This window comes from Callionymus lyra, chromosome 6 (genome assembly GCF_982586985.1).
Source record: "Callionymus lyra chromosome 6, fCalLyr1.hap1.1, whole genome shotgun sequence".
NCBI lineage: Eukaryota > Metazoa > Chordata > Actinopteri > Syngnathiformes > Callionymidae > Callionymus > Callionymus lyra.
The window spans coordinates 21,664,041-21,691,028 of NC_141823.1; the positions used below are offsets into that span (position 1 = coordinate 21,664,041).

Here is a 26,988-nt window from a genome sequence, read left to right on the forward strand (position 1 = left end):
TATGTAGTCAGCGCGTGGTCTTTCATCTGCACTTGTAAAAAAATATATATATATTTGATGAAGGAAAAATACGTTTTTGGACTGGAATCACCAACATGACAAGTTGAAATCTTTCAAATTTGGCATCTGCTGTGATACGATTCCTTAAAGTGCAGACACAACTATCAGTTGTTGTTTAACACATTGTTTGACAAAAGATAACTGATGATTCTAGCATGTTTTATTGACTTCCTATTTTGTTTATCAAGGAGTTGTGGGCAACCGAGTCAGTTTACATAATTTAACATTTTATTAACAGTTGAATAGCTATATTAAATAGGAATTGTATGTTTTCAAAGCTATTTTCTCCTGAATGTTTTTTTTAAATACAATCACTGAATTATTTAATCTGCATTATTCATTACATTTTATACTGTGTAAGAGGTTTAGAGGCTTGTATTCCAATTACTAAAAATTCAAATACAAGATAGTTTCACAGCTGGATTGACAGCGTTTTTGTCTATTTACTTAGAAAACTGCCAGTCTTCTCTTGCAGTTGGTTCTACGGGCTAGATTCTTCCTGAATGACCTAACACAGTTAAATCAGCGTTGCTAAGGCAACATGTTTTGTCCCTTTGTTCAGCAACAGTTCGCAATAGCAAGTCCAGAATCGGACAGTATACTGTCTATAAAACGACATGGGGTGCATGGGTTGAGACTCAGCTGTCCGTTTCCCTCTTTTACGTTTGTTTGGTACTGAAGCTTATTTTTAAGTGCAGCACGATTGTCTAAGCTTGCGCGGATATGCACTCATGTTTCTGTGTTTGGGCCGATGACAAATGGCACTTGGATGCTGATGTCATTTAAAAAGTATCTGCAGTTGCAAAACACTGTTAAAACAAACTCTAATTTAGGAGTGATTATTCGTAAATTCATCTTTAATACTTTTTATGGTACATGTACAAGATGTTTTGATCAAAAGTGTCTAAACCAACAATTTCCAAAGCCCACGGGTCAGTCACGTAGGTGTAAATGACCCCGTTACTCACAGCAACACATTCATGACATCAGTGTTAGATCCCGCCATCAACACCCACACTCTAATAACTGCTTCTCCATGGCGCTCACCTTTTGTTGTTACACTCTTGCTTACTGAGTCAGCTTTTCTTTAATTGTTGGCCTTTTAGAGTCCTTGCTCTCTGGAACTTCTCTTTTAACAGCTGTGAGTGGTCCTTTTTTTGCTGACTCCCAGCAGCTGTGTTGGATCTCCAGAGCAGCTTCTTTGCTCCCCCATCAAGTTTAGGCTACCCCTGCCAGAATCAGAATCAGACACTTTTATAACACAACATAGGATTTGTTTTTGGTGGCAGTACAGAAACCCCAGGTTTGTGGCAGTGGTGTTCTCATGTGGGATACAAACAATACATCATTTCTTGATGGCAATGCTCCACCAAAGTCCTTCTATGTAATAACATATTGGATAACCTGTATTGGCCTTTTTACTACTACTATACACAGATTTATTTTTAATGCTTGCACGAGTTTGGTCAGTTGACTGATTTCTATTTATGTTTTATATTTCATTTTATGTGATGGCGGTCACATGTCAAGACAAAGCAAGCCTTGAAATATTGCTTGTTTACCAAGTGTGTGTCGTGGGTGAGCCATGTGCTGCAGAGATATGGTATGTGATTCTCTCGTTTAACCCTTGCCCTTCCTTTCCCAATGATTCAGTCGGAACTGATCTGCTGGAATGTAAACGGCAATAGATTTACAGTGGGGTCACTGTTCCCATTACACAATGCCACACAACCATGGGAAGAATTCATACAGCTTTTATTCATCAGTATACAAGACAATTCCCGTTTGGGACCTAAAACAAATTTTTCAGTGATGCAAGTGATGGTATGTTTTCAGCCTTGACACAACTCAGTTCAGATCTTTGTAATGCAATAGTTTTCTCTGCTGTTTGTTTCAAACACAGTCCCGGATGTTGCTGTGAACTGTAGGTTGTGCTCGTCTAAACACACATTTGAACACAGTCTTAATTTTCTCCTCTGTGTTTGATCACAGAATGTCAGCTACTCCACAGTTGTGTTTTTCCACAAACCCCTACATACATGCAATAGGCGATTAGTCTACATAATCTTCCTGGTCAATTAGAATAATTGTGTTCACTGCCGGGTCTGAATTCAGCACAGCTCGGGGCATTTTACTTGTCTTTGTGATGTATTTCTGAACGTGTGTTGGTGTACAGGACCCATTACGTAAATGCAGTTGGCCCAGATATGTCCATTGATCCTCGTGGGGAAGGTGCAATTGACACAAACTGTTCCTGCATTTCAACTGAATTGATTCTCGTTCATTCACGATGCTGTGCAAACTCTTTTGCATCTGCCTGTGTTTTAAATTTGGTAATTATATGTTGATGCAATGAGAAAGGGTTCATATAGCCAATTTTATTTAAGTATCACATCTCATATCTGCAACCTGACATTGTAGCATGTGAGTCAACTTCAAGACTAATCTCACATTTGGTTCATTGAGGGTTTTTTCTGACTGATTATTGGATCTAGGATATACAGTTTTAGAGTGATGGGCATTTCCTCTCCTAACTACTTTATGATCTACATCTACAACCATTTCTGGAAGTAATATTATGTCCACCAAGTTAGCAATACTGTAATAGTAGACTCACAAAATACTCTTCATCCTCCGACTCGTCCTCCTCTTCCTCCTCCTCTGCATTCCATGCTTTGTGGAGTGTTGGTCTCATTATGCAGCTCAAACCACCCACATCTTCTCACCTCTCCATAAGAGAGGCAGTTCTCTCACCGCCCACTATCTTCTCTTAAGTATCTGTTCAAAAAAAGGTGTCAGAAAGGTGGCCTCCTAAAATCAACGTCAATTTTCCTGAAATGCGGTCATCTACCGTTTGAAGTGATTTTACTCCTGTTGCTATGAGACTATTGTCATGGCCGCCAGTGAATTCATGGTCAGCTGACTGTAGAATAGAACTCAAACAGAGACATAATATAGACTCTAATGATGTTATTTGAATATAGTTTTGAAGTTGTAGCTGGATTTGCTTAACATAGTAGTTGACATTTTTGTACAGAGGGTTGCAATTGTTTTTATGCTTTGTGTGGAAGGTTAGAATCTCAAAATACATGTGTTATTTTGAGTCGGAGAATGAGATGGCATGCGTGATTTTGAATGAACTACTTGCAGGTGATAACAATCCAACTGGCGCCAAAGGTCCTTTACCCACAGCTGGTTGTTGGCATTTCATCGGAATTCATATGTTTATGTCTGTTTTCCCGCGTTGTTGGGCAGATTTATTGTGTAATAGCTGTTATCAGTAATGAGGAGAAGATGTTTGACTTGAAAGGCTAGAGCGTGCTTTCCATTTTTGTGAGCGTATATGACCTAGTGCCAGTTTTTCAGGTCGTGAACTCCCTGTGTGTTTGCAAAGTGCAAAACACAGACTATTTGGGATTTTTTAGACTAGTCAATATTCCTTAAACTTTCTACTAAAATAGACACATAAATGACTGTTTATTCTGAATGTTTACCTGACTCTGTGCACATCCATAATAGAATCACATCAAGAGGCTTTATATTGTAGTGTTTTTCCAAAAGCTAAGTTTAAGTTACTTGTTCTTCTATTTATTAATTATTCATTTAAATTAAGTAATACTATACCTGGCTAACCCAACTGATGTAGAATGCCTTTGATGATCTGAAAGATAAATTAAAACATCATGTTATGAATATATTGTCTCATTATGTGGAGATTAGAGGTTTGAAATGACTTAAAAACAATGATCAAGGTGATGGCCAGTACTTGTCAGACTTCAGTCACATGGCTTTTATGATTATTAATTGCCCGCTCCTGTAGTGCAATTGCTTTCATTGAGAAAAGTACGTGTCATTTTGTCAACAACTTCAGAATAGAATACGATTATGCTAGCTCTATAATCCCAACTGTAGTGATCACAATAAGGCACTTGTTTTGGTCTCTCGTCTCCTGGACATTTTCTTGTAGCGGGTTAAACAGGGCTGGGAGAGTAGTGTCTCGATAGACTGTGCTGGCTGACAATCCTACATTGTGTGAACTGGTGGTGTATCACAAAGAGGCTATTGTGAGGAATGGTGGCCCATGGAGAAGGATTCTGTCTAGGCTAGGTGACAGGAGGGTTGCAGGTTCATGGGGCCTTGGTCTGGGGGCAATAACAATAGTTGCATGACCAATGTAGGTATGTGGACAGGTGCTGATTTGAAAATGCTGTTGAATTGGCAAGCTCTTTTTACCTGATATGACTGTGTGAACATCACATCGACTCGTACTAAATATTTACACTGCATTCCTTAACTCCACCTCTTGATGGTAAATCTGGTTCTCATGAGGTTTTTCTACAGGATTTAACTTTCCACTCTTGCAATGGTGAATGTTTTTGGTGTAGAACTTCAATGTCATCTACATGTATGTACTATAATTATATATGCATGTAGGTACCATAATATGGTCCTGTCTCTTGACTACTGTCTTTATGGTTAGTTGAACATCTAAGAGTTTCATTCACACATTGATTGATCTTAATCGATCTGTCGTCTTGCTTTTAAACTGTAAAGACACGGCGTCCTGTGTGTGAAGTCATTTTGCTTCAGTTTCCAGACTGTGTGAATCAGATTTTCAATTCAAAGGAGATCTTGTGCGCTTATGAAACTGGAGTCTTAATCTGCTTGCACAACTGCTCCCTGAATCTGAAATTGTTTGATGTTTATCCTATTCTGACTGCAGCTCAAGGACAAGCCCACATGGGCAGTGCACTCTGGATCTGTTTACACAGACAGATGGTTGAGCAATCCGAAGTCATAGTCTGCGAAAAACGTATTTTTCTTGCTGGTATTCTACTTGAGACCCTTAATCCCCCGTACAACCCTCAGAAGCTCTTCTTTTCAATCACCATAACTCCATCCTTGCACCCAGTCTGAGAATGACAGAGCTCTCAGGTCAAGCTGACACCTGTCTCTCTGTCCAGTTTGAAGCAGGCCCAGGCCCTCGCCCAGCTGTCCCAAGGTCCATCTCTGTCATTCCCGGCTGTTGCCTTGACCCCTCATCTTAGTGTGAAGAGCCCTTTGTGGAATTAAAAACCATGGACACAAAAATCTCAAACCAAAATAAAGTAACTTACTGAGGCAAAAGGGCTCTAATTGGGCACAGACGACGCATGAGTTGAAGAGGTCCCTCATTCTTAACCGGGCCTCCAGGCGTCAGGCAAATGAGACAGTTATCATAAAATGTACTTGAAACATTGCTCTTTAGATGTCCTAAAAAACCTTCACCAGTTAAGCAGACGTAGGGTTTCACGCTGCTGGGACTCCTATCTGTTTAATGCCATCAACATTTATTTGGTTGAGACCTTTATTTGAATGGGACTATCGACGTATGAAGGTATCGAGAATCCCTCTGGCTAAAAACCACCACTGCTCCGTATTTTTCACACTGACATAAGTCAGAAACATTGTGCCTCATCTCAGCTGTTTCATGTTTCATGTAGTTTATCTTGAAGGATACAGAAGGATGCGGGAGACGCAGTCATTTACCTGTGATACAGCTTTAGTTAAGCTTTTACACATACCTAGGTGTGTTGGTTTGTTTTTTTGCTGTTTTGTTCTATATTTGCTAACGACATGACAGATGACGGATGTATAACAATTAACTCTGCAAAAATTAATTTTATTCAAAATGTACAAGTCAGATATTCATCTATTCACTGTCTTCATATTATATATATATACTTCGTTAAGTGTGTGAAACACCAGGGATGATTATTTCTGGTTTGATTACTATTCCACTGTTTTAAATTAATGTTCATCTTTCTTTTCAGGGAATGTCTTACATTTGTTATCAGCATGTATAATAGTATTCTGCATGTTAATAATATCAATGGTGTATAAAAAATACAGACCAAGAGCAAATAAAAGTAAGACTCAGCAGTTTGAAAAGTACACTAAACTTCACTCTGTATTTAAAGAGATCTAACTGTGTCTTTCAAGTATGTGCTTACTATTCCATACTGCTCTTTTATAGGGCTGGGTGTCATCGCCAGTTTACAAAATCTATTTTAATTGAATCAGAATCTGCCCTTCAATAATGAAAACGGTTCAACTGTATTACATCACGCTATGGGTAACCTCCAAAGGAAACCCATAGCAACTGCAGAGCACTCATTCATAGAACCATGGTTACGAATATAACCATAAGTGTTGGGTTTATGTTAAAAATAAATCAATAAACTCTTAATTGTAGCATAATATATTTTATTGTAAAAAGAATTGGTGAGATTCTTGTTTAGAAAAAGCGAATATCGTGCGTCACAGGTTAAAGCAACTCTCTCAATGGACTGCATTTTAATTAAAATGCCATATTTCGCAAATTCATATATCCTGGGAATAACCGTTTCAATCAGGTTTTTATGTTGCCTCAGGGCATAGTGTAGTTCGAGGAACTGAATAAGCAGTTTGACTCCTTTGTCAAACATGTTTGGTAGCTGTTGTCGGACGTTTCTCATCCAGATTCTTATCTTGATACTGTAGGGTTCATAGCAGTACAGCTGTAAAACTCTCTGATCATTCTTGTATACAGTTCCAACATCCTTAACACATGCATACTGAAATATCACTCAGATTCACAATTTTTTTCATTTGTATTTACTATGGAAGTCTATCAGCTGACACTGGACATGTCACTTGTTAACCTTGCACATAATTTCCCCATTTTTTTCTGTTAAGAAGGCAGTTGTAAAAAAAAAAAAAGAAGAAATTCAACAAAAATGGTTTAGTTCATATCTTTGCATTAAAACCTTACATTTTCTTTATCAAATAAATGATTGATAATGGATGAAAAAAAACATTGATTGCAATGGAGTGTTTGGTTTGCAACTGCTGGCATGAAATCTATGTCGAGGCAGATTGTGAGCAAGGACCATCTGGAAGTCTGAGTACCACATTTAACCCTTTCTCTCCGTGCTTGTTTCTTGCAGTCCAGTACTCTACCACAAGGTATCATCAACATGAACCAGTGTTCCGACATCATGGATGGAGAGTCCAGAACCGGTCTAAAGAACTCTCTCTGCATCCTGACCCCTGAGAAGGAGCACTATGTTCGGGCTGAATGCAGAGAAATTATCAATGGGTGGGTATTTTTTAGGATTAATCTGAATGTTTTGTTCCCCTGCCTCTGACATATGCAAATTTAAACTGCTAAAAATATGTTTCTTTTCTTTAAATAATGTTATTATGTGAAACGTTCTTTGGTAAAACATTCAGGATTCACTGTTGCCTCGACCATGTCATCTCCATGAGCAGGGAAACGATGACTCATTACACCCACTTCTTGTTATTTTCTGGTATTGCACACCTCCTACTCTCCTATCGGGCTCCCATGTGGCGCTTTGTTGGACGTCACCAGGCCTCATTTAAAGTGGCAACAGTTACCCAAGTTATCTCTCTTAAGGCTACATGTTTTTACTGAAGCTGTGAGTCATTAATGCAACATTTCTTTATATATTTTCATCTTTTTTTTCAGTTGGCATGAGGCTCTTATCGTTTACCCCAGAACCAACAAACAGATCCAAAAGAAGAAACGCAAGGTTGACACACCTACTCAGCAGGTAAAACACCTATAGAAAAATATGTATATAGTATTCTATTTTTATCTTTTTCAAGCCATTTCTAGGATTCTATGATCTTTATTGTAAGCCACTCAATTATTTGCTAAGACGTGGGAATGACAGAAATACTGTAAATGCTGATTGTACTGTTTGGCCCCCCGTCGTGAGCTCTCAAAAGGATCCTCTGTTTCAAAAACAGAAGAGTGTCTGGATATTAACAAACGGACACAAGTATATTTGCACTAATAGAGCAATTAGGAAACCAAAACACCGCTCCATTCAAGAGTAATTGAAAGAGGCTATGTCTCTCAAGCTATTCATGTGGCTTCCATTTGGCATCAAATGTCTGTTGGGGCCAAAACCTGTCATGTCTCTACAAGATTAATGTTTGCATGCGGCGGTCTGGGTTCCTCCTGGTGGGTAGAATTGAAGTCAAACAACAAGAATGTGTAATATTGCATCACTGTGATAATAGTTTCAGTGACAAGATTAATAATAGCCATGTCATGTGTTATTGTTGGGACCACCTACAAAGGGATAGTTATCCCCTCTACCCATGCCTCATTTTTGATGTGTGGCCAAGTGCTGTGGTAGTTTGTGCTCAAAACTTCCTCTGAGGTTCATTGTCTGACTTCTCTAACAACATCGACCTCAACCACGCTGACCTTGTTGGGTTTGAACCACTCATTTGCAGAGAGGCAGTGGTGACACTTCCATGACCTTCAGTAGGACACTTTCTATCTAGCAAATGTCAATTAAAAACACGGCAGATGGTTGACGTTTTCCGGCAAATGTCTTTATTTAGTTGATTGTTTGGACACAAGTTGGTTGTCGTGCTGTTTTGCAGCAAATTGTGTCAAACCTTAAAATGCATTAAAAACAAACAAACAAGAAAATCAAGTTTCTGGTAGCTGCTTTTGCTCATATCATGAGGAAACTAAAATCAAAGATGTGGGCGTTTTTTTTATGACAGATTGGCACTTGAATGTTACTGAGTCTCTTCTGTTTTACAGCTGGTTTTATTTTTACAACCACCAAGATCTTGCAGAAACCCTGGTTAATAATATCTTCCCACATTTGTTTATCTTCTGGGTAGAGCCACAGAACCTGACTTCAATACAAAGGAAGAAATGTTTGACAAGAAACTATGACAAACATTTGCGCACGAAGAATATGATGCAAGGTCTTACCTCTATGGATCGTTGCCAACTCTTGAGCAACAACCATTTGTCGGTCTCAGGGAAATATTCCAAAGTATAGATTAGGTTGATTATTTTTAATATAAAATTGGTTTATTTTATCATTCATTAAATTAGTTGACCAATTCAAAGCTAGCTCAATATCTGAAGATTTGTTGTATTGTCCTTAAGTTTACGGTGTACTGGTGAGGGTAACTATGGCGTTTGCATATTGAGCTCACTTAACAGAGTCACTGTAAACAACAGTGATGTGACATATAGAGCTGTTTCTATACATGACTATGAAGGAGCTGTTTAATGCTTGTCTCCTAGGCACTCACCTGAGGGGGGTTAGTGTGGTTCGCTGGCCTCAAGCACTTACATTTTGGTAGTTGTAAATGTTCGGGGGCCCCTTAAGTGGCTGATTAAAAAGAAAAACAAGGTTTGATATTTATTCACTCACCCAGTGAAGGCACTACACAGTAATTAAAAGATTAAATTAAAATGTGATTAAGGCAGTGTTACATGAGATGGTGTCGACAGGATTGAAGGAAATTATCGTAAACTATTTGTTGACAACTGTGCCAAATCATTCTTTGAAGCACTGTTTACACGCTAGCAAACTTGTAAATATATCTGTGTGCATTAATAACTTGAAAGTAACTTTTATGTATTTTGTGTAGACCCTTTGTGACCTTGCCTCCATTTGTGACCTTTCCTCCTCCCTTCCACTCCTTCCCACTCGAATCCCCGCTCAGGAGCCCGGTCCTGCCAAGGTGACGGTCACCAGAAGCAGTGGAGGCAGCAGTCCGTCGCTCCCCAGCAGCATTGGCAGCGTCGAGCATGTCCCGACGAGTGGTGCCACACTGTGGCAGGACGAGAGCCACTGGAGCCAGACCGCCATCCCGTGCAGTCGCAGCGCCTCCTGCCTCAGCCAGCTGAGCCAGAGCCAGTCTTCTTCTAGCATCACTACGAAGGATGGTTTGTAACCAGGATTCATAAAAAACAACAATATGGATCTCAGTGTTTATTCTGAATTTATTTGGCACTCTAACTGTTGATGTTTCCTTTCCATATTCAGATGCTGGCAGTGTGAGTTCTGGACGAAAGGTACGAGTGGAAAGTGGATATTTTTCCCTGGAGAAGACGAAGTCTGAGCCGCAGTCGCAGCTTCCACAGACGCCCCAGTCTCTCCCATTGTCATCTTCAGCATCCTCGTCCCTCATAGGAGCAGCTAGTCCCAGGTACTTCTCTGAGTCCGAACCCCACATGACCCCCGGTCGGGCTTCCCAATATCACCACCCCTCACCACGTGCACTATCCGCAAGTCAATCCACCATCAGCTCTTCGCAGAGCTCACTGGACTCGGACCACTGTGGTACACCCCCTCGTGAGGGCAGTCCTGGTTCTGTCAGTGGTTTTGGTGAGAGGGCAGGTCGGTCAGACCGGCAATATGCATTGTTGTCAAACGTGCCACTGGCTCGAAGGCTGACCCACACTGAAGCTTTTCGTTCAGAAAGAAAGGATCACATGCTCAGAGCACGAACACGCAGTCCTGGTAGAGAGGAAGTGGCTCGACTCTTTGGAGAAGAGCGCAGGTGAGAATCCATAGAGATCGGCTTATAGAGCTTAAGCCTGCTTTCCCATGTAATTTTACACCTGATTCATTAGCTCTCCTCTTTATACGAATTAACTTGACAATGAAAGTCATTGCTGCTTAGTAATGTCTGGCTGTATTAACAAAGACGATTCAAGTGGAGTTGGTCGTCTAAGCCACACTACCTTGCTTACTTAAATCATCTTCATACTAGAGATGAGGTTTTCAAGGTTATAGTGTGCCACCCGGTGGTAACTAATCATACTACACCTCGCTGCTTATGTCTGTCCATTAGGCTGATTTTCATGCATGCCTTTAGTCTTCATTTCTCTTTATAATTCTTTCTGGTAGTTGGGTTTTAACGTACTATGGGCTTCTGAACATGTATCACCGATCGACCCGTTCCACTGCTGAGCCCTTGTGGTCACTTCTCAATCCTTCACTTTTTCATTCTATATCTGCATCATTTGCTCCTGAGTGGGTACGGCAACTGCAAGACAAAATGACACCACCCTTGTTTTCTTGAATATCACTTTAGTGGCTGATACGATTAAAGGTGTATTTGTTTTGATGGAAATAATAAAAAAAATGATCATAAGAGTTTTTTTTATATTCTATATATTTTTACAAACAAGGGTGGTCTAATCATTTTTGACTGTATATTGCTGGTCATTCATATAGTTTAAAATCATCCCTTTGATAATCAACCACTTTGCTGATTCTCATTAAAAATGTGTACATGCTCAAAAGTCAAATCTATCCAGATTTGTCATTCAATAATGCACAAGTTTTGACTTTATGAAAAAGAAGTCTGCTGATTCAACCCTGATCTGTATTTCAATGAGAGAAATATTGAGTTTTATAAATGATCTCTGAGTGACTTTGTCATTAATACTGTGTTTTCTAGACGACCTCAAGTGATGGGTCAGTTCGAGGAAGGTCCACCTGCAGAAGGCATGGATATAACCTCTCCCAATGAGCTGACCTCAACTAACCACAACATCCAGAGACAAGGACGCAGTGAGAGGCGCTACCTTGCCAACAAGCATGTATGTCACTTACAACAACTTTTTTATCGACAAATACATTTTGAAGGGCCGAATTATTAGCATAACATGACTCTGCTATTGTAGGAGATCTCATTGGATGCTGGGAGAGGTCAAGATGGCTCCTATTCTTCTTATGCCAACATGAGACGAGCCAAATCGCTAGATCGCAAGAGCACAGATGTGTCATTGACGGTACGTACCAACATTTGGACTTCCTTTGGGCTGTCACTGTATTTTTGTGTTAGTGACATGGTACATTCCACTTCCTCTGTCCTAACTTCTATCAGAAAATAAATCCCTTTCCGATCTGATGTAGGTCTTTTTAATTGAAATGATTTGATTCAAAAGTTGTTGTTTTTTTTACCATGTTTTCAAGTTGCGTCACCCTGTGATCATGTTCTAATGTCAACCTACAGTTTTTCACTGATGTCAAAATCTAATTTACGGATGTTGCTGAGGGTTCTCATGGTGACTGTCTCCTGCCTGTCTGCTATTGATATGTCTGCTTAGAGATTACTCAGTCAGAGTGTGGTTGGTCTGTCCGGCAGCTGCCAGAAACCCCACCCACACAGCCACACACCCACAGGCAGACACTCTACTGCCACGACTGCTAGTGGTCAATATAAATAGCACCGACGCAGTCGTAGCTGTGTTCATGTCCCAGAGACTATAGGAAAGCAGCTTGTCAACTCAAGTTAGTCAGGATGACTCTCTGCCAGGCAGTGACTCCAAACCTGGTGAAGTTCAGCAGAAAAAAGGTATTGTTAACTATCGGAGACTTAGTTTTGCACAAATAATTTAACGCTGTTAAAGCACTTTGAGTGCGGAGCAATGTTTCACTGGGAGAGCCCTTCTCCCGCCAGACCGTCTCTCGCGTTGACTCATGTCCTGGCATCATTACAATTAGGTGCTGAGCTGTTAACAAGTGCAGTTAAAATGGCTTAAGTAAATGTTTATTTATATAATGTGTATTAATTGATTTTCTCTGTCGTTGCAGCCCGACCTGCTGAACTTCAAAAAAGGATGGATGACCAAGCTCTATGAAGATGGAGTGGTAAATAACATGGTTCAGACTTATTTTGACTTGTAACTTAAACTGTCCTGTTGTCCTTTGTTTACTTCAGTGGAAGAAACATTGGTTTGTCCTCACAGATCAGAGTCTGAGGTACTACAAGGACTCAATAGCGGAGGAAGTGAGTTACAACCTGTTCTCTGATTGATCTTCTATCTTGTAATCCATCCCAATGTTGAGCCCTGTGACATCGACCATTCCTCTGCTTCCCAGGCCTCACAAGTTGATGGGGAGATTGATCTGTCGACATGTTATGATGTCAAAGAGTTCCCAGTCCAGCGTAATTATGGATTCCAAATCCTGGTCAGTGTCATCAGTTGTCAAGACGTTTTGTTGTCCACAAGTTAGAATTTGATCTTTTTTTCGAGACGTCTGCTCACAGTCTATAAACGGCTTTCGAAACATGTGCTTTGACTTTAGGTGTCCAGTTTTGACATTTCTCTGTTCATTCTTTGTGTGTCAGGAAGGCCTTGTCATCTCTCTGGGAAGTGTTGACATCATCTTGGTCTAAATCTGTTACCACCAGCTATTTATGTGATATACCCCCTAAGTTGAATGATCTGTTTACCTGACCCCTCTGCATCCCATTGACCTGCCCTTGTCAACAATGGTTCAACCGTTGTACATCCACACATTTTGACCTGTGTTGCAAATAGATTTGTTAAGATTTATTTTTTAATTATTTTATTTTGTTGTACTTCTTGGATGATCTTTAGTGGTGATAATTTAATTATCAGTAGAAGATATGTGATCTGGTGGTCAAGAAAGCAATACTGGTGTCAAAAACGTCCTGATTTACATCTACAGTCGGACTGTAACTACTACTGTGAACACAATCCTTAATCCTGATAACAGACTGAAGTACCTGATCCCTTAACACTCATTACTCTGTCCACAGACACTATGCCTCAAGCCGATTTATAGATTTTTTTCAATTACACAAGAGCATTCTATCTACATTTAACACAAAATAAAACAAGTGAACTTTTAACAAATTACGATCGTGGTAAGTTAGTCAAAATGTAATTACACTAAATATCCATTCATAGCTTGTTGCAGCAGTACTTGTGTCACATGTTTGGAATTCTTTATAATATACATATATTGTGATTTACTAGGTATTGCATATAGTATATATTTAAATTGACTAATTTGTGGAATTATCGATAATGTGAGTGACTGTTAACCCTGTAAACACTTCTTAAACCACCATGTAATTACCGTTTAACCTTTTGCATATTAAGGCAGGCACCATTAAGGTTTATATATTTAATCATATGGGTGCCTATATATTTGAGTTGTGTCATTTGGCCAGCATTTTATAATTGTTTAAATATAACATTTTATTTTAAAGCCTTCATGTGTAAGATTTCTGCCATTGCTGCCGTTTACAAAACGAGAGAAAGTCTCTTGTTGTGTCCGTTAATGGTTTCCCCGTACTTTGAAAAAGTATCTCAGTACTTCATATAAAACACTATCTTTGACCCACTGCTGTAAAGCAGTTTGATGGTCACTCACACACGGTCTCTCTCAGTAGTGAAGAACATTGTTAAGATAACAGTTTATTACATGAGCCATGACTTTTCAGAATGAAACCATCATTCCGTAAATATATATATATATTTTAATGTTGCCTGTTTTTGCTTTAACAGTATTCTTTTTGTGATGATTTATTCTTGGTTAAATCCTGAATTAGGGTTATTTTGCTGTATACTTTTTTTTTTAAATGAAGTGAAAACAATAGTATACAGTTAATCATAGTATACACTTGTGTTTGGATTGTCTGTATTGTTCCTTGTTGGAAGAAAAGCCCATCAGTTACTGTGTTATTATGAAAAAGATTTTAAAATAAGCAGGTCAATTCTAAGGATGCAATAGAATTCCGGGGTAATCATGTAAAAAAAACGATAATCAAAACCATCATAGTGACAGTGATAACATAACACACTTTCATCTTTCGTTTTCCACAATTGTGTTAATTTAATGTCTCTCTTGGGTCAGTGTAAAGATGGAGCCTGCACCCTCTCAGCCATGACCTCCGGAATCCGCCGCAACTGGATTCAGGCCATCATGAAGAACACTCGACCCATTATCGCCCCTGATGTCACTCGGTAATACCCAAAGAGGATCAACATTTGACTGCAGGCGGGATGCAACTGCTGCTTTTCTCACTTATTTGATCGTAATCCCTCTTCCCTCTGCACCCTTTATTCCCTCTCGCTCCTCCTCCTCTCTGGTGTTTTTCAACCTGCTTCCAGGAAAAACCTGTCTCTGAAACTATCCGTTCTGAAGCCCAGGTTGGAACGCTTGTGTGTTAACTAATCCCCCCTCCTTGTACAGTGATGTCATTGCTCTGCAATGTCAGCCGGCGTGTTTGTCTTCCTACCCCATGTCATGTGATTGTTGAGTAATGTTTCCTCGTCGGTCATGCCAAAGAAGACACATGAGGCAATCACATAAACAAGCTATAATGAACTGCTATGCTGCTCTATAAATACGGAGGTTATAATTATTCACTTAATGTGCACGTTAGAGGTGCAGAAGGTGTGTTGTAATATTGCACATATCCTCTTGACCTGCTTTCATCCTGAGCTTTGCCAAGGTGGCGGATTACTCCGGAGAATGATTGATGTTATAAGCCTGCATGTAGAAATGCTGCAGCTATCAGACACATGCTTCTCAATCTAGACCACTGTTTAGTCAAATGTTTGCATTTATGGACACCGTATTGTGATAAGAATTGTTTTGTTGGTCACTGGCACAGAATATTGACACCTTGTTTTGGCCAGAAATCCTGTTGTCCTGTTGTTACATTTTTACATGTTCTGCTTTGGATAGTTTGTCGTTCATGTCATGTGCTGTGAATACCAGACTAAAATATTCGTGTTCATTTCCAGCAGATCCCACCCAGAAGAGAAGATAATCTCTCCGGTGATGTTGGAACCATGTCAAGCGTCAACCCCTGACAGAACAAGCCCCGGTGTTCCATCACCCAACGGTGGCATCCAGCGGCATCCGATTAGCAACAGTGTGTCCGTCTCCCATCCAGAGCCCAGAAAAAGCCGAGCTCTAGAGCGTCGAAGAGAGGGACGATCAAAGACCTTTGACTGGACTGAGTTCAAGATCCATAATCTAGAAAAGTCTTCCAAGCAGCGGGCAGACACGATTGACCTCAGTTCATCACTTTCAACATCTACATCCTACTGTTCTCCCTCTTCTTCATCAACCTCTTCCCTAGCATCCTCTCCTGCCTCTACCTGTTCCCTGAAGGCCTCTATCACAGAAAAGGAAGGTGTGAGGAGAGGGATCCTCTCTGATCATGGTGATGGTCCCACCCATACGCCAAATACAGTTTCAGTCACCATGACTTCCACTCTGAACACAACAACACCAGTGCAGCCATCAGCGCCGGGTTGCCAAGAGCAAGGAAGGATGGAAGTGGACCACCCTACGGCCCTGCACACCGCCAGTGACACTAATGTCAACAGAACCTCAGGTGTCAGGAAAGAGATTGAACAGCGATGGCATCAGGTGGAGACCACACCCATGAGAGAAGAGAAGCAGGTGCCCATCTCGACTGGAAACTCTGGGGAGTCTGAAACCAGACTACCTGCACATGAGTTCGCTGCAATTCTTGACAAAGAGGTATGTCATGCAGGAAGATCATATGCTAACAAAAATGGTTTATTGTTTGATAGCAAGTGCCATTTGGCAAGTGCAGGTGTCAAACAATTGATTAACTGTTAAGAAAGTTAAAATGATCTGAATTAATTTTTTTTGCAGTTGGGACAGAAGCAACGGGAACTGGATCTGCTGCAGAAACAGAACAATATTCTAAAAGAGCAGCTGGAGGACGCCCTGGGAAGAGAACAAAATGCCAGAGAAGGCTATGTACTGCAGGTAGGAACTACATTCATTTTTAAAGTGGAAACGATGCTTTTTTAAACAAAATCAAACTTTGCATTAAAAATGACTGAATATTGTGGGAACTTCTCTTCTTGACTGATATGCATGGTGATGGTCTTGGCATGAGTCGTTACTAACTTTTGTTGTGGAGTCTCACATCTCTTGGGAAAACAATTAACGGTTATTTGCACCAATTAAAATAAGGTGAGGCTATTACTATATAAGCCTTGTGCTGTGCTTTTTCTGTGTTCTTCTTCCTGTCTTTTTCCTTTTGTTTTTTGTCTGCATGTTCTTGCATTTTAGACTTTCCACATTTCCACCTGTTTGTTTAAAACATTCCATTGTTCAAATGATTTGATCATGTTCACCTAGAACATCTCTTCGTCATATTCTATTCACAAATCATCGTCTTTGTTTTAAAACTTCACAATTTTCAAGTCACCTCTGAAAAAGCACAGTGGAAGAAAAGTTAGGGTCAGGCCATATCTTATGGGATCGAAATGACCCAAAAGAGAACGGTTTCCCCCGGAGATGTGGTTCTCCATATAAAATGACTTTCAAATGTTAAAATTAATCAAACCTATTCCATTAATCTCTTTAAAGAGTACAACATCTCCGCCCTCTTCACCTAACCGAGGGCCGTGGAAAAACTTGCACAAGCTCAACCAAGATCTGCAAGGAGAATTGGAATCCCAAAAGCACAAGCAGGATCGAACTCACGAACAGATCCGAACACTAAAACGAAGCTACACTGAAGCACAGGAAGCTGTTGAACGCCATGAAACTGATATCCAGGCCCTGCAGGCTAAGCTTGCGTCGGCAATGGCTGAGATTCTAGCCAGTGAGCACACTCTGGCCCGTATGCGCAACGAGCTTAAGATGGAGCAAGAGCGTTCAAAGGAGCAAGAAGAGGATAATGCAAAAAGCGAAGCTACTTTGCGTGCACAGCTCAAAGACAGTGAAGATAGACTCCGTGAAGTAGAGGCCAACTTGCTGGAGAGGAACCAGGCACTTCGGCACTTAGAGCATCAGCAGGCCCTACAACGGGATCACCTTAAAGAGGTCCAGAGGTTACAGGAAAGGCTGCACGAGGTGACCTCAAGACTAGCTTCTACAGAAGAAAGTCAGGCAGTGAGGGAAGAGTGTCTCAGAAAAGAGCAGCACTTCATTAAAGAGAGCCATGAGAAGGAGCGACAAAGTCTTTGCAGGAAGTTGGCGGAGGCTGCGGATGCACAAAAAGAAATGGAAGAGAGACTACTGGAAACAGAAAAACAGGTGACGGCACTGTTGCGTGGACAAATGGCGGGCGGAGAAAAGGAACACAGTGATGAAATACTGAAGCTCCAAGAAGAGTTAGCTCAGAAGAACTGTGTTGTTGACTCGCTAAGAGAGAGCGTACAACGCTTGGAAGCAGAGAAAAGTCATCTTACCTGTCGCTGTCAGGAGCTGATCAACCAAATCTCAGAGGCGGACCGCGAGGTGAGCAAGCTTCAGAAGCGCTTGGAAATGGAAGAGGATGATTATTACACCTTGGAACAGTCGTATGAAAGGGCCACCCAGGAATTTCAGAAGATGAGTCAGTTCCTCAGAGAGAAAGAGGAAGAAATCAGACAAACTAAGGAAATGTATGAAAGGCTAATGGAACGCAAAGAAGATGACTTGAAAGAAGCACTTATTAAAATGAGCGCACTTGGCAACAGCTTGGAGGAAACTGAGCAGAAGTTGTTGGTTAAAGAGGACCTCTTGTGTCAGATGAGTCAGAGTCTCTCGGAAAAGGTTGCAACTTGCAACGCCGAGAAAGACCTGAAAGCTAAACTAACAATGGCAGAAGATCGCATTGCAGAATTAGAGCAGCACCTTAGTGACTTTCAGTTGGGATACACGGATCTTCAATCCAAGAGGCAACAGACGAAAGGAAAATCGAAGAAAGAATTGATTGAGACAGAAGATTTATCTGACAATACATCAAGTTCAGACAATTCCTCCTATAATGAGCCCAAAGATAGGAGACCAAGAATCCGGTTTTCCAGTATTCAGTGCCAAAAATACAACAATTTAGAGGACATTGACCGAATCCATGTCTTGTGTGCAGAAAATAAGAAGGTCGAGACAAACGATCTTTCAGAACGTGATGAATCCTTCGCTTTATCACAACACACCAGTGACCCTGAAAAATTTGTCTCCATTATACATGACTTGGAAACAAAACTGTTAAGCACTGAGGAGAAGTTAAAAAAGCTGACACAGACTCTGGAGGAGCAGCAATCCACTCAAGAAAATCCAAACCTTTCCTTGGTTATAGACTCAACGCCAGAGGTTACACCGGGCAGTAGCAGTAATATCTTTGCTAGGGCTTTGGTGTGTGTAGAACAGAGCAGAGAGAGAGTAAGAGCTATTCTGACCAATCCACAAGATGCGGATTCACAGCTTAATTGTTTGTCCGCGATAGAAAGCAATTTAGTCAATGCATCAGTGTTAATCCAACAAGGGCAAAAGGCCAATGATGACTTACCAGCTGTTTTCAATACACAAGCTACGGATGTGGTCGATACAAACTCTGTACATTTGTTTGCCAAAACTCTATCTTTTGAAGCCATGGTATTAAACAAAATGGCTTTATTAATCCAGACTTGTAATTCTGACCTCCTGCAAGCCTTGGTGGACATTTGGGAAGATATGGAGACCATCAGGAAGGACGACAAAGACTGCTTAGCAGTAGTTTATGCTGGCGTCTTGACTAGAAAGTTGATGTTGGAGAGTCGATTCTGGAAGGAGTTGGATATAATAAAAGGACAGTGTAAACAAACTGACGGTAGTACAACAGATGATTTAGATATCGATGCTTCAGTCATCTTCAACAATTTCATTAAAGCTGAATTGGCGTATTCTTTCCAAAATCTTCGGATCAGCTACGACGAGAAGTTCAAGACCATAAGAAGGGAGTTGGCAGAAGCGCATCACAACCTACACCAGAGGGAAATGGCTTTGAAGGCCATCTTTGAAGCCCCCACAGGGTGTGATTTGAAGGATGTAGTTAAAGAAATCAGGAGCAGTTGTGACTTTGGAACCAATGCTTTATCTGGTCATCCACCAGAACTGGCTCTTTTCATGGAGCAGATTCAATCGGACGAAGCCCGCAACATGGCGGAGGAAATGGTTGACAAACACTTGTTGGAAGAAACCTGTGACATTGACTCAATCGTGACCTTTCAGAAAACTCATAACATCTTAGCCTGTGAACTTCAAAGACAAGCGGAGATCCTTCACACGTATGCCCAGGAGCTTGAATCGAGCAAAACTCAACCTGAAACGACCAAAATGATCCACACTCTCTTTACCAACCAGACGTGCAGCAGCATGACTCCTACGTCTCTTTGCTTGCGAGAGGCTCTCATCCAGGCTCAAGTGGCCTACGTGGCATGTAGGTTGCGGTCTAAGCACGAACAAGACCTCCAATGGTGCAAAGACACAGGCCAGAAAATGGACATACTAGTCCAGCAGCATGCCTGCAGTTTAATTGCGATCCAAGAAAAATATGAAGCATCGCTGCAAGAACAGCACCAGAACTTTGCTCAAACCTTGGAAGCCATGCAGACTGAGAACAAATCTCTAAAGACGGAGATATCCGCTCATGAAAATCTACTTTTCCAGCAGCAGCAACAGCTGTCTTTACTGGAAGAGAAGTTCCAGAGGGAGATGGAAGAACTGAAACATCGACACGACCACGAGATGAGTCAAGCAGCGCAGCGCTGCTCTTCAACAGAGATGGCCCTGATGGAAACCACAGCCGACGGAAAACAAAAGTTTCAAGATCTGTTGGTGAGCATGGGTTCTATGGAGGAACAGCACCACAGCCACGTGAGAAACCTAGAGGAGCAGTTCGAAGTGAAGGTCTGTGACATTCACCAAACGCACAAGGACGAGATTGAAAAACTGCAGGTGGATTATTTGGAAACCATTAGACTCATCAAAGAGCACCAGCTGTCCTCACGTGAAGAGAGCGCATCAGTGGAGGGAGATGAAAACATGGCACAAGACAAGAACCAAGAGCTGGAGAGTCCAATGGACATCATTAGGGACGGCCTGGAGAACAAACGTCTCGGCACAGCCATGGCCAGCCTGGGAGAGAAGTACCAGAGAGACATTGAGAGTCTAAAGGTTTTTGCAATTTATTTGATTTTAAATTTCACTTGGTATCCTATATGGAATCTTGCTAGACATCACATGGTTAGTTAACTTCACTTACGACATGTACAGTTCTTTATATTTAAAATAACCATTATTGATAACCTCCTTGTAATCCTAATCATCAGTTGCCTCCGTGTTTGCTCTAACGGCCTGTTATGTCTTATTTTTATATATGGTTTGAAACGTTGTTCCTTCTTCTCTTCCTGGCTAACTAACAAGCTGCTGGACATCCAACACTTCTGTCATTGATTTTGCATGATTTTAACTAGATAAGCCATTAGCATTAGACAGACTAGTCGTAAAAATAAGTAATTGTAATAATTGTTATATTCTCAGGCCACATATGAACGTGGTTTTGTTGCAATGGAAGAAACTCACCAGAAGTTCATTGAAGATCTTAAAAAGCAGCATCAGAGAGAGATTTCCAAACTTTTGGAAGAGCGAGAACGACTGTTGGCAGAGGAGACCGCCGCCACCGTCGCAGGTATGTCGTGTCAGTCAACGCCAGCAGTGTTTGATGTACTTGACGTTCTAATATAATTATTCTTGTGTAGCTATTGAGGCTATGAAGAACGCCCACAAGGAGGAGCTCGAGAAGAACCAACGGTCTCAGTTCAGTGGTGTGAACTCTGACATCAATGAACTTCGATTACAATACGAGTATGTTCTTTTTTTCTTCCTTCATCAGACACACTTGAAATAAGATGTTGGTTTACTGTGAACATTTTGTGTAAAAGTGGCAAGAAGGAAAATATAATTTAAGTAAAATGAGCTCATCATTTTAGCTAGAAGCTCATGAGTTTGGTTCAAAATCAAAGTTGATTAATGTTCATGTTGATATGAAGAAATATAAAGATGTCAGGGTTTAAGATAAGATAAGGATAATAGATTATGGATTTCAACAATATGACTTGGACAAATACAGAGATAATCAAGATAAATTGAGCTTCAAATAACAAATATGTTGGCCCCTTGTGTGAGTTGAGTTTGAAACCACAGACAAAAAAACTTAGCTCAGGGACTAAAGATAAGATGGATAATAGCAATAAATGATGAGTTTGAAGTAAAACTTTAAAATGGAAAAAGTCTTTGAGTAGTTAATGCCACTGGCCAAATGCATATTTACATAAGTGTCATCAAAAGGAAAATATAAATGTGATATTATCTTTTTTGTCTCTGATTTATTTGAACTCCCATCAAATTCCTCTACAATTGTTGACATCAATCTATTTTTCTTAGCCTTGTTTGCATGAACACTGAGATCTTTATGGGTCAAGACATTGATGTACCTGGCAGGCCAAATTTGACTCCTGCACCTCAAGTTAAATGCAAAAGCTGTAGATAATCATTTAAGAAGTTGCTACTGCATGATGAAAAATGTGATGTTACAGAAAATGACTGAATAGGTTGTGATACCTCAAGCTAGGAAGAAGCAGGAAGTGATTATGCTGAAATGTGTGTTGCTCAATTGTCCAGGGAAGAGCTGCAGTCCATCCAGAGGGAACTGGAAGTTTTGTCGGAGCAGTATTCTCAGAAATGTCTGGAGAATGCTCACCTGGCTCAAGCGCTGGAAGCGGAGAGGCAAGCCCTCAGGCAGTGTCAGAGAGAGAACCAGGAGCTCAACACGCACAACCAGGTCAGACTCAACTCAAGCATTCGCGTGGACACACACCGCTGCCAAGTTCATGACCAAACTATCACTTTCCAACAGGAACTGAATAACCGGCTCACCACCGAGATCACCCGAATGCGCTCCTGCTTCAGCGGGGAAACGTCCATGTTGCCACCTACGCAGGGAAAGGATGTGTATGAACTGCAGGTATGAGTTTCACTGAAATAGAAAATTACAGTTTCATGAGCTTTTTAAATGTGCGTCACAATTATTAATGTCTGTTTTAGGTCCTCCTCCTCATTAAAGAGTCGGAAGTCCAGTGTCTCAAACAAGAAATTCACTCCCTGAAAGATGAGATCCAGTCTGCTCTGCGGGTAAGCAAGGTGCCGCCTTCAGAGCAGAAATGCTCGACTGAAGGAAACACAGTCAGTTAGCAATTAGAGGAGATGCTGTCGGAGTTGCAGCCTTGAGAAAAAGGACCAGTCAGACAGGAAAGTAAAAATGGAACTGATTGATCAAGCAAGAGATTGAGGGATGAGAAGATTTGAACAAGACAGAAGAATCAAGCCATGTTTAAGAAGTTTAAAAGTCGGTCTTACTAGATCATGCTTTGCTATTTATTGTTGAAAACAAAAAATAAAGAGTCGCAATTCCAGTGAAAGTGTTTCAGCTGGTGATTGTTCAACAGATCAAAGCCGACTCCAGCTGTTAAAACATTTTATAAATTATCTTAAATAAAAAAAGTCACTTGTTTAATTTTTCATAGCACCAAGCACTTGATTAAATTACACTGAATACATCTGGCTCGACTACATGTATGAGAGTTATTGTATGATTAGTACATGAAACACAAGACAGTAGTACTACATTTTTAGTGAAAATGGTGAAAGTGTTAAGTAGAGATCATCATCAAAAACACCTTGTAAAAGGTAGGAAGACTGTTGGAAGATGGAAGATGAACAAGTCAAGAGGATAGAGGAGGAAACTACAGCTGACAGGAATCTTAGACAGGAGTATAAGATCTGGTCTCCCTTGATGAAGGTAAAACAACAGACATGACAGTATGAAGACACCAGCAAGTCTGTTGATGTGCTCTTGGATTTAGAGCCTCTTTTTAATTCATTACAATGTTCTCACCTCGACAGGACAAGAAATATGCTGCGGACAAATACAAGGATATTTATACAGAGCTAAGTATTGTGAAGGCCAAGGCTGACTGTGACATCAGCAAACTGAAGGAGAAGCTGCTCATCGCTACAGAGGCACTCGGTGAAAGAAGTGTGGATGGATCCGCTTCATCTGGATACGGTAACAACCAGCAATCTAAACACATCCAGTTCTATGAGCAACAATTGTATAACAACACAATGTCTTTTACCTACAATTTGCTTACTATTTATTAAAAAAAAATTATAATGTATCCAAAATGTAATAAAAAATGCAAACTAATCTTGGTTTGAGAAGCTTCCTGGAGGTTTTTCTTCCCAGTTCAAATGATTTTAAACAAAGTTTATTGCAATGTTTTATTATTTTAAGATATTTTTTTTGCAATGAGATAATTTAGGTTAAATGAGCATTTGTTTCACACATCAAAACAGACAAGAAATCACCAGAATACATATATTTTTATTCCACAGACATCATGAAATCAAAAAGTAACCCAGACTTCCTGAAAAAGGAGCAGTCGTCGACTTCAAGGCAGTTGAGGGGCGTGAGGTCAAAGGTGAGCGTTGCATACACACACACACACGAATTCACATGCTGGCTTCTCTTAAATAAAGTGTGACGTTGAAGGTTTGTGTCGTTAACTGTTGCAGCGCCGCCACCACATACACATGTGTTGAGTCGCTCAGTAAGTTCTCTCTCTGTCAGTCCTGTAAGTTTGTCGTCTGTCTGTTCTATCCATCAGTCCATCATTGAACAGGTGGAATGGGATAGCTGACACTCCCATTGTGGAGTGACCCCTCCCCCTATCCTGCCCCACCAAGTGCTGTAGGTATAGCATGGTGTCACATGTTCCTCCTCGCATGACCTCTGACCTTCATCAGCCCCTTTTTCTCCCTCACCGCCTGATTGCAGTGCTGCCAGTTAATTTGTGACTTGAAGATGATTGCCCATCACCTTTCGTTTGTACCTCACATTTAATAAACTTCTTTCATCTAATACAATAAAATCACAGACGAGAATCCACTAACCTCATCATCCAGCTACTTTCTGTCAAACAAGCTCTTCCCTGTGTCGTCTAACGTGAGCATTTAGCTGTTGTTGAGGTGTTTGTTGTGACAAGAACACTGATGTCGTGCAATACTTACATTCTGAAAGTTGAATTGTATCTTATAATATTAGTAAAGTTGTAGTCATGATGTGATATAAGCATGAGCTGCTTCAAAAGGTTTTACTTTAAGAACAGAAAATACAAAGAAACACAACATTTTTAAATGATAGAACTTTACATTAGAAATAGAAAATATAAATTGCCTTTAAAGTGGCTCAAATTGTAGAATTTATTCACCTATTCTTAACGAAACTTAACTGTCCTTTTAAGTGAAAAATAATATGGCAAATATAAAATATATATATATATGTATATATTATAATAATGTGTGATTTAACTAGTTTAAATTAGCACTAGTGTCAATGGTAAGATTTTCCTTTGATAATGATTCAGAGAAGGAGGAAGGAGACTCTGGACCCGCAGGGGGATGTGTCTTGGTTTGAAGTTCCTGATGGAATCGTCTTTACTAATCAAACAAATTATTGTGATGATCAGCCCTGTAGCTTTAATCGGGCAAACGTCTGAACCTGCCGAAGGCTGCATGTCCACACACACCTGACTGATCAAGAGTTGCTGATGACGTAATCGCATGTTTCCCAGCGCTGCTCTTCAGAGGAGCTTTGTTGTATTTTAATCATGTTTCCCTCGTGTCTCCCACAGAGCCTAAAAGAGGGACTGACCGTACAAGAACGCATGAAGCTTTTTGAAGCAAAAGATTCCAAAAAGATTTAGGGAAAAACTGACCTCTTCCTGACCCTTTTTTCTTTTTTTTTTGTTGGGCCAACTTGCTCAGAAATGGTTCGAGTCTTCATGGTCAATTACCTGGACGTGCTGCTTCCATCTCACTCAACATTATCATGTTTATTTTTCCAAATATTACATGGCGTTACTACATTTGTTGAATATAAGAAACTAAGTATATACAGTTAATTTTTTTGATAAGCTGTGGAATGAACTAGTGCAGCATGTTTATTTTCCTCCAGAACGCCAAAATGTATGAGAAAAACGGTATATACAGATAATATATATATATATTTCCCACTATGAATTAAGTATCTGCTGTATTTTATTTTGTCAGAACATCTATATCTGAATGAGAATGTGTTTTTATTTTGTACATAACTACTGGATACGTGTGTGAGAGCTGTGGAGTGATTGATAGAGTGAGTACTGGTCACTACAGAAGGAGGTCTATGATCACTTGACTACTTGCGGAAGATTTAAGTTTGTTTATTTGTCACGGCTCGGCGGAGTGTAAGATAGTTGATTTGCTGTGCAACCAAACGGCACAGACTCATTTGTTGAACAGACTTTTTAAAGTTGTTTTTATTCCTGCTCTTGTGTTGACGTTTGTGTGAGAGAATTTTAAAAAAAAAGAAGAAAAAAAGAAGTTGTTTATGCCTCTGCATGGTTGTGACCCACAGTTTTGTTACACGGCGATCCTGTCGCCTCATATGCCTCCTCCGATGCTTCAGTGTGCAACTCTCCTCACTCGTGAGCTTTCGCTTTGCAAGTCCTGCTGTTTCGGTGTTTTGAGTTGTTTTACTGTTACCGGCAGCCTCAGAGCACTTGGCCTGAACTTTGACCTTTTGCAGTCTAGTTGTGCCTCTTTGATCGAAGAATACACCCATGAAACATGTGCAGCTATGGAAACACACTGTATAGTATTCAAACCATACTGTGTATATAGACATTTATAAATACGCCACGTGGAAGAATTATGTGCTTGTTTTACACCTGTATTTGCTTATTGGTTCAATATTACAAAATCTATATATTTGAATATTTTTTATTTTGGTTGAATGTATAACATCAAATAAATGTTTGGAAGTTTGTGGGTTCATTTCACCGTGTTAACACTATTAGACACACACTACATTCAAATGATAGAATAGATTATTGATTATAATTCAACATTATTGAACAGCGTAGCATTTAAAAAAATAAAAAAAAAGTTTTTATAAATAAACTAAAAAAAGTCCGGAAGTTGAAAGGTCAAGTAATTGTGACTTGTCATGTGACTAGCAGCTAAATGAGCTACTAGCTTTACCGAGCTAGCGACGCCAGGTAGGTTTTAACAATAATATCTCCGGTAGTTGAAACAATAACTTAATAGTACATGTATTAAACATTATTATACATACTTAAAAGTAATTCAATTGGCTCTTAAATATATATATATATATATATATATATATATATACATACATAATTTTATAAACTTAAAAAGGTTATCTATTAAAACATTTGTTTAACTAATTTGTTGTAGTACTTGATATGTTTTACTTTTAATGTATCCATATGACTTTGTTCTTACTCTTTATCGAATCCATTTTTGAGTAAAACCTTCATGTTGTACGGTATAAAAAGTTCGTCCACTTGAGGGCGCTCTACGCACGTGTAAGCTGAGCATGGAGAGTTTTCGTTCTTTTTAGCTGCTACATCACGATGAA

The 26,988-nt window shown here is 40.1% G+C and overlaps 1 protein-coding gene across 11 annotated transcripts in view; it reads left to right on the forward strand.

Moving 5' to 3' along the window:
- mpripa (myosin phosphatase Rho interacting protein a) overlaps window positions 1–26,371 on the forward strand; it is a 33,993-nt gene extending 7,622 nt beyond the window's left edge. Inside the window, exons 4-26 of one of the 11 annotated variants that reach the window (XR_015711469.1) lie at window positions 7,029–7,180; window positions 7,574–7,658; window positions 9,520–9,817; window positions 9,918–10,434; window positions 11,341–11,482; window positions 11,567–11,674; window positions 12,480–12,536; window positions 12,607–12,675; window positions 12,768–12,857; window positions 14,556–14,665; window positions 14,813–14,851; window positions 15,452–16,199; window positions 16,338–16,454; window positions 17,064–20,618; window positions 20,985–21,132; window positions 21,203–21,308; window positions 22,125–22,284; window positions 22,360–22,467; window positions 22,548–22,634; window positions 23,406–23,568; window positions 23,898–23,983; window positions 24,170–24,256; window positions 25,196–26,371. Coding sequence is in view for 7 of the 11 variants with exons in the window: in XM_087794222.1 (XP_087650348.1) it covers window positions 7,029–7,180; window positions 7,574–7,658; window positions 9,520–9,817; window positions 9,918–10,434; window positions 11,341–11,482; window positions 11,567–11,674; window positions 12,480–12,536; window positions 12,607–12,675; window positions 12,768–12,857; window positions 14,556–14,665; window positions 14,813–14,851; window positions 15,452–16,199; window positions 16,338–16,454; window positions 17,064–20,618; window positions 20,985–21,132; window positions 21,203–21,308; window positions 22,125–22,284; window positions 22,360–22,467; window positions 22,548–22,634; window positions 23,406–23,568; window positions 23,898–23,983; window positions 25,196–25,267 (7,017 nt within the window). In the remaining 4 variants the exon portion in view is untranslated. The remainder of the gene's footprint in view (window positions 1–7,028; window positions 7,181–7,573; window positions 7,659–9,519; window positions 9,818–9,917; window positions 10,435–11,340; window positions 11,483–11,566; window positions 11,675–12,479; window positions 12,537–12,606; window positions 12,676–12,767; window positions 12,858–14,555; window positions 14,666–14,812; window positions 14,852–15,451; window positions 16,200–16,337; window positions 16,455–17,063; window positions 20,619–20,984; window positions 21,133–21,202; window positions 21,309–22,124; window positions 22,285–22,359; window positions 22,468–22,547; window positions 22,635–23,405; window positions 23,569–23,897; window positions 23,984–24,169; window positions 24,257–25,195) is intronic. The other 10 variants (XR_015711468.1, XR_015711470.1, XR_015711471.1 and 7 more) reach the window with 10 other exon arrangements.
- Window positions 26,372–26,988: the final 617 nt, after the last annotated feature.